This window comes from Xiphophorus hellerii, chromosome 6 (assembly GCF_003331165.1).
Source record: "Xiphophorus hellerii strain 12219 chromosome 6, Xiphophorus_hellerii-4.1, whole genome shotgun sequence".
NCBI classification, from domain to species: domain Eukaryota; kingdom Metazoa; phylum Chordata; class Actinopteri; order Cyprinodontiformes; family Poeciliidae; genus Xiphophorus; species Xiphophorus hellerii.
The window spans coordinates 11,838,758-11,846,269 of NC_045677.1; the positions used below are offsets into that span (position 1 = coordinate 11,838,758).

Sequence of the window (7,512 nt, forward strand, 5' to 3'; positions counted from 1 at the left end):
ACAGTGTTAGCAACAACAGGACTGTGCACTCTTCTACACCTTCCCGTTAGTGTGAAATGGTGATGACCAATTATACAAATAAGCGGCGATATTATTTTGCAACTTCTAGACACTTTAAAGATAGCCAATAGCTATTTTCCTTACTAATGGTACAGAAAGATTCTAAGAGTTAAGATAACTTTATCTACATTATCCAGAACACACAGGTACAAAAAAGAGCAATCAGAAACTGGCTATAATATTGATTGGTGTATCTCTAAGTTCACCAATCAGTCTCATTACAGAAGCTATGTGTCGGCTCTGCCCAACTGCTCATGCAAAGTCACAATAAATGTAGCAAGACAACCAAAGAGAATAAAAGCAACTAGAAGGTAAGAAATGGAGGGCACGAGGGAGGGCTGAAAACAGAAAACAGAGAAGAGCAGTTATAAAAAAAGGGGATTAGAGAGAAATTGGAGCAGAAGTTATAAAAAAAGGAGAGGATGCTCATGCTTGCTGCTCCAGTCTGCTGCTCTCTGATGAGAGGGGAGATCTATATCCTGTTTGGTCCAAGGTCACGGCTGTTACATGGGAGCAGAGCAATCTCTCTGCCTCACTCACACAGACGCGCACACGCGCACTGAGGTATGGCTCTGCCGATAACTACAAGCAACCATTATAGATTGAAGCAATTAAAGCAGATGAGACCTTTGACCCAACATTATACCTAAGTCAGGAACTTGTGTGAATCGCAGCAAGTGTGTATACGTGTGTGTGACTAAAATCGAGGGGAGGCTTAACATAAAACATGCTTGCCTTTGCACTAAAACTGCTCACCCTCATGTTGACCCTGTGAGGCAATAAAGCAATTTCCCTGCACACCCTGAGGCCAGTTCAATGAAAAGCTGTATTTTCCAAACTGCGACTGAGTAACTTTTTTTTTTTAGTGTTGCGCTGTTTTTCTCCAGCCTCCTTTTCTTTAATTCAGTTTCATGTTTGCACATCCAAAATAAGCAATTAAATTATTCATTTGCTTTTAATTAGTGTACAGTCATCACTGCTCAGTTGCACGAGAGGAAATCAAACTCCTTCTTAGAGTCTAGGGCTTAGCAGTTAAATTAAGCAAAAAGAACATGATTCTGCACAAAAGCAACAATATTGCCAGATAATGCGCTATAGGCTGAGGTAAAGAGGACCCAGAGATGAGGACACTCCTAGAAAAAAGGAAAACCTGTGAGCATCCTCCCTCCAATTACATCAGTAAGCCCTCAGGGTCCAGATGGAGGGTGTTTAGGGCTCCCTCTGCTGGTGCGCCACAGGTCATCATGTCCTCTTCTTTTTAACATTCATAACTAAGACCGTCTGTAAATCACTCCCTCTCTTAATGTCTGAAGAAATCCATTCCCGTGTGCCGTGGTACCTACACGGGAACAATTCTGTCGCAACAAATCCACCTTCAGCTTTAAACTTCCTTGTAAATGTCAACAGTTTGGACCAAATCAATGTCTGGTACTAAAGGAAGCTTTTAAAACCCCTACAGTTTTCTAATACTGTTCCTGCTATCAGCTCAGTCAAAGGGGGTATGTCTTTCTTTCTCATTTCTTACAACCCCATTTTGCCAGTACTGGAACTCAAAAGGAGGATTCGCTGGAATACAACGAACACTGAGAGGAATGAGTGTGAAACACACACACACACACACACAGAGATGTAGAAGGTATAAAGGTGTGGCCACAGCAATAACTGGGAGGCCAGACGGTGAAGCCAAAATGTGCTTTATTGAATTATTCTCCCGCTGGACCAAATGAATGCTCGCTTCACTAGCACTTCTGCAAACACAAGACGAGCTATGGGATTTAAGGTGCAATTTAGCTCGTGAGCTGACCAAATACACCAGAAACAGATAAACACTGAAATATATACTCCAGCTTGCATCATTTGATAAATGTTTAAAAAATGTGAAGCAACTTTAACCTGTAAGCGACCTCAAAATGTATCATTCTGAACATGAACCGCGCACAGACCAAATCAGGGGCTGGGTTTCACACTGTATGATACTCCTGGGTAAAAAAACACTAATGTCAAATTGCATCAACATAAAACTTTTAGCAAAAAATGTATGGCACTAACCGTTTTCATTTAAACCAGAAAAGCTGAAGTGCAGACTTATACTGATATAACATATTTATTATTATGTATAATATTCATTTAACGTTATTTTGATACTGATACATAGCCTTTAAACACAAATAATTCAAAGTGTGGTATTATGGGAAATCATCTTTTTTAGCTTCATATCATATTATGTTATTCTCTCATCAAAAGCAGACCTGGAATGTTGCTTTGATTAATTCAGGGATGTTTGAGAAATCATTGAATCTCCTGTGGCAACCAGTCAGGAGTGCCTAAACTTCTGCTCACCCAAAGCGCCGCCTATTTCCACGCAGCTCCTCCTTGGAGCCTCTGCCTCACAGATCACTCCTCACCCGCTCCTCCCCCACTCTCCTCCTCCAGACAAGTGGCAGCAGCAATTAGCAAACACCAGGTTATAACTGCGCATCTGCTGAACTCAGCATAGAACTACTTCTCAGTCCAACGCTCTTAATAATGGGTGTAAATGGCATAATGAGAAGCATTGTTGTGAAGACGTGCTGAAGGCAGAATGTCGGAAGAAGCAGAAATTTCTTAAAGAGGCCACTTTTAACACGTCAAATTTCTAAGTTGTATTTGATATACGCAGCGTATGTGATTGGAAAATACATAATACTGCCCCTTAAATAAAAATCCAATAATTTTACCCCTAGTTCTTTAGTGCTTGAAGTGCAGAAACTTATATCTTTTGGCCATTCTGGTCTTCACAGAGCAACACCAAATGCTATGAACCTATATTAGATTGTTAATTAGTAGGGCTTCCTGTTCTAGTAGCCAGCCAACTGTCCACTGCCTACTGTCTCTTGATTCTCATAACTTGACAACTAGACCTGCACAATATATTGAATTCCAGTCATCACTGAAATATCAGGGTGTGCAAATTATCTCATTCACAAGGCATGATCACATAATGTTTGTATGCAGTTTTTGTTAAGATGCTATAGGCGTTTATGCTCCGTATATCGTTGATATATCTAGCCAGAAGAACAAACTTTTCTGTATCATTTTTAGTTTTGCTAAAGGAAAAGCCTCCTTCACTCCATGATGCTGCCACCACTGTGTTTCGCCACGAGGACCCATGCTCCATTACCCTACACTCCATTAAACCTGAGAAAACTATAACCATTTAAACATTTGGACAGGAAAAAAATGGGCAATTCTGAAACTGAATTTTCAAACTCTGTCACCTATAATAAGCGCTCGCCTACACAGACCAAAACACATGGCTAAATGCTGTTATCTAAATCAACAGGAGTTTCCTTTGGCTTCCAGTTGGTTTCATCATACATGCTGGTCTCAATTAATATTTCAGCAGTGTTTTAGAGTCTCCTTCACGTGTATCATCCTCCTCAACCACTCCTCCTCCTCCGTACCTACACATCCTCCTGAGTCTTTGTTCTGTGTGCGCAGCTCCGGGCTGTGACATATGTTCAGCACAACTTATGTACAAACATCTTATACAGTTAACTCAGGCAGAGACAGGAGGTCCCATTACACCTTCCGCTGTGCGATGTGAGTCACTTGACTGTGACATCTATCAGTGAGTGAGCCTGGAGTTTATGTTTTCTGTGTGGTTGAGAAAAGAAAGTATCACAGGGATGGAGCGCTTTGTTGAGCAATCAGATCAAGAGTAACTGGAGATTTCAGAGAATATCAAATGAAAAGATTCACAGAGTGACAACTCACAGCTGTATCATCTTCAGTCAGACTGTCTCTTCCAGTTTCCATCAAGTCACCCAGAAAAAAAAAAGAAAGAAAACAGCTTCACTGACAGACTTGGTCACGTTTTTTGGGGGGAGGAAAATAACTTCTGGATTTAGTTCGGTTCCCGTGAAGGGAGCCCAGCTCCCATGTTTCATTCCAACAAGCAGTCAAGAGTAGTTAGAGAGTAAATGTATTGGCTAATTTCAGGCTGAGCATCGATGTTAATACAATAACCCGGAGAGGCTCAGCAGCAGCGTGTGACAAATTTAATGTAATTGCTGCTCCTCATTTGCAGACTGAGGCAAGAGAAGCAAAAAAAAAGAAAAAGAAAAAAGAAAATCATCATTTATCTGTATTTAAAAATGAAGATATCAATAATTAAGAAATGTTTTGGCAGATATGTCAATGTTGTTTGGAATAATCATGATTAAGTTAAGTCAGGGGAAGATTTGTAACGTTAAAAAAAGAGAAAAAAAACCTTTCTCGGTGTCAGAAAGTGAAATGTCTCCAGTCATCTCTAGCTGTCTCTCAGTGTACATACAATACAAATTTAATGCCAGCATGCTCGGGAATGAGAAACGTGACGAACACTCCCCGCTTCTCTCAATGCATGATTTATAACCGAGACGAGCACTTAACGGGAGTTTGTGCCGCCGCGCAGCGCAGCGCTCCGCTCCGCTCCTTCCCCGGGAAGAGGGACCGCCGGGATTATGGGGCTTCCCATCCGCCGCCGACACGGCGCGCGAACACCCAAGTCATCCCACTCAACTCCTTCCCGAAGGCTCGCACACCCACCTTCATTCTCCGGGTAATTCCGTAAGGCCGTGCTCGGCGGAGACGCGTGGAAAACGAGGAGAAGGGAGGACAGCAGGGGAAGGGATGGATAGATCCACGGGACGCGTGGTGGTGCCATTTTCAGGCTGCGCTGCGCCCTCGCTGCATCCCTGTTGGCGGTGTCGAGTCGTTGAGCGCAGCCTCGCGATTGAGTAGGAAAAGGAGAGGAGAGAGAGGAGGAGAAGCTGGGAAGGAGGGTCCACAATCAGCAAAGTCCTGTCAATCAGTCTGACTGTGGTGTGATCCAGAGGCCTGTGGGGACTTGACAGTTTTACACTCTAACTAATGATATTTGATTATCATGTAAGTTATAAAGTTATATTTTATAGTTGATGAAAATAACAACAATTAGGGATAAGCTACACAATTTCGTAGCAGAACAAGTTAAAAAAAAAGAACATTAAACGATAAAAAAAGGGAATAAGAACTGTTATAAAAGAGACATTTAAATGGCAAACGTCAGCATATCTCCCAAGGAGTTATTTTTTCACCAAAAGATAGTCCCTTGAAAACATGTTGTTACCCTTTTGGCTCACATTTGAGTTGGCACTGCTAACACCGGGAGGCGGGAGAGTCGACTTTATGTGGTAGACCAACATGGAGTGGTGTCTGGTTGTGAATAGGATGGAAAATAATGGTTTGAAAAATTGTCTACAAATAATTATCTGGAAACTATGGGGGACGCATTCGCATTCAGTTAAATTTCCGTGGGACCAACATCTGCTGCAGTTACAGCAGCAGGTCTTTTTTAGTAATATATCTCTTAGTTTTCTACATCAACATAAATATCTGCCCATTTTTCGCAGCCTCAGTCAGACTGGATGGACGGTATCTGTAACACCAGTTTTTAAGACTTGGTGAGACTGTATTGTATTTAGCCATGTGATTTAACTGGGTCATTGCAACAAAAAGCATGCTTTGATCCATTGTTGCCCCTATTGTATGTTTAGGATTGCTTTGCTTGAAGGTGAATATCTGCTCCAATCTACTGTCTTTAGTAGCATTTTCATCCAAAATCGTCCTGTATTTAGTCACATCCATTTTCCCATCAAGTGTAATTGGCTCCCTGAGCAGATCAGACCTACATACGGCCACCATATGCGGCCACCACCATGTCTACAATAGGTGCTGTGTGTTCAGTGGGATGTGTAGCATATCGTTTTCCAAGAACCATAATGTTTTGCATGTTGCTAGAGAGCCACATTTTGGCATCACCTGACCAGAGCACATTTCCACATGTTTGCTGTGCATGGCTCACAGCAAATAGGACTTTGTCTTTCTTTCCTTCAATAGTGTGATTTGTCTTATCACTCTTAATAAAGGAATGTATGACTAACAGTTATCCAATCACCAAATTCTTATGCATCAGCTGGTGCAATAGCTATTGTTTAGTATCAGAGCTAAGGGTCGTGAGTACAAATCGATACAACAAACTTTTTTTTTGAAAACCATTCATTTTTTTCCTGCTCTGTTGGTCTGTCCCATAACAAGCAAACAAATAAAGAAAAACTATTAATTGAAGATTATGCAATGTGACGGAATGTGAAAAAGCTCAAGGGGTATGATTTCTTTTCAAAGGCAACGTTTTTGACAAATTACATGAAATTATTGAATGAATAATTTAGCAAAAGAGCTTCAAAAATTACAGCATTTGTTGTTGTTTTATAAAAAATGTTTGGTTCACTAAAAATAAAATCGCACCCACAGAACCAGAACATTGCTTGCCAGAACAAACTGTGACAAAACCAGACCTCTCATTACCAATCCTCTGGGTTGGGATCACCTGGATAAACAGTCCCTTCCCACATTTTTTGAAAACGCTGTCAATTATTTTGATAAGTGACACGGCTCATGGCAATTACTGCTTGGCCTGCCTCGTTCTTCTCCGGGCCTTTGCCCAGCTGTTGATGCTGTTCCACTGGATACCAGCAGTATCAGAGAATGCAAATGCTTTATGGAGATTTATTCAACCCATGTTATATGTATGGGAGAGCCTGCATGTCTGCATGTGCAATGCTTTAGTGAATGTAGCTGTCTTTTAAAAAGGGAAAAAAATAATGGGTGGAAGTTGTCTTGGGAAATGTTGGAGGAAAAACTGAGGTTAGGTGTGCAATCTTTACCACAGCTATGGTTAAATCTTAGGTTTAGTAGCAAAATAAACATGATGGTATGTTTCATTTTTGATGCAACTTTACAACAATTACTTATGGAATACTTTAAATTAAGTTTTAAATGATTTAGTAGAAGTTTTGGATGCCAAAACCATGCTATGCTTTTTGTAGATTTGTCAAAAGTATTTGACACTGTGGATCATAACCTGTTATGTCACAGACTTTGTGATATTGGCTGTGCAGACCAAACTATTACTACTTATTACTGATAGGTATTACAGATAGGTAAAAAAAAAAAAAAAGGTACACACATGCAATTTGCGTCTGGTAGCAAATATCTAGGCATTTTCAATCTTTCAAGTCATATATTGATAATATTTTTCTTTTTTTGAAAAATAGGATATGTTCATTAATAAAACAGCTACTGATCACAATATTGTATTACTTTAGCTGTTCCTTCAGTTTGCACAGAATTTGGAAAAGTGGTATTTTCTTATAATGCTCCCCATAATTGAAATAAATTACCTGAAACCATGCAGATTAATTTAAGTAAAGGATATTAAACATATCTTAAGGTCAGTGAAAGAAACTCTTAATGTTTTATTGATTGCATATTTTTCATTCTAGTTCTAGCTGATCAATATAATTAGAAGGATCTGAATGACTTTGCATGTTTTATTATGCTCTTTTTTGAGTGTGGATATGTAAAACAGGTGTCTCCTGAAAATGAGAC

At 40.2% G+C, this 7,512-nt stretch overlaps 1 protein-coding gene across 3 annotated transcripts in view; it reads right to left on the reverse strand.

The window, feature by feature from the left end:
• Nucleotides 1-4,835, reverse strand: part of LOC116721665 (ephrin type-A receptor 3-like) — a 104,669-nt gene extending 99,834 nt beyond the window's left edge. For 2 of the 3 annotated variants that reach the window (XM_032565530.1, XM_032565529.1), the window contains exon 1: nt 4,630-4,835. In XM_032565530.1, the coding sequence (XP_032421421.1) occupies nt 4,630-4,747 (118 nt within the window). In that variant the 5' untranslated portion in view covers nt 4,748-4,835. The remainder of the gene's footprint in view (nt 1-4,629) is intronic. The other variant, XM_032565531.1, reaches the window with a different exon arrangement.
• Between the last annotated feature and the right edge of the window lie 2,677 nt (nt 4,836-7,512).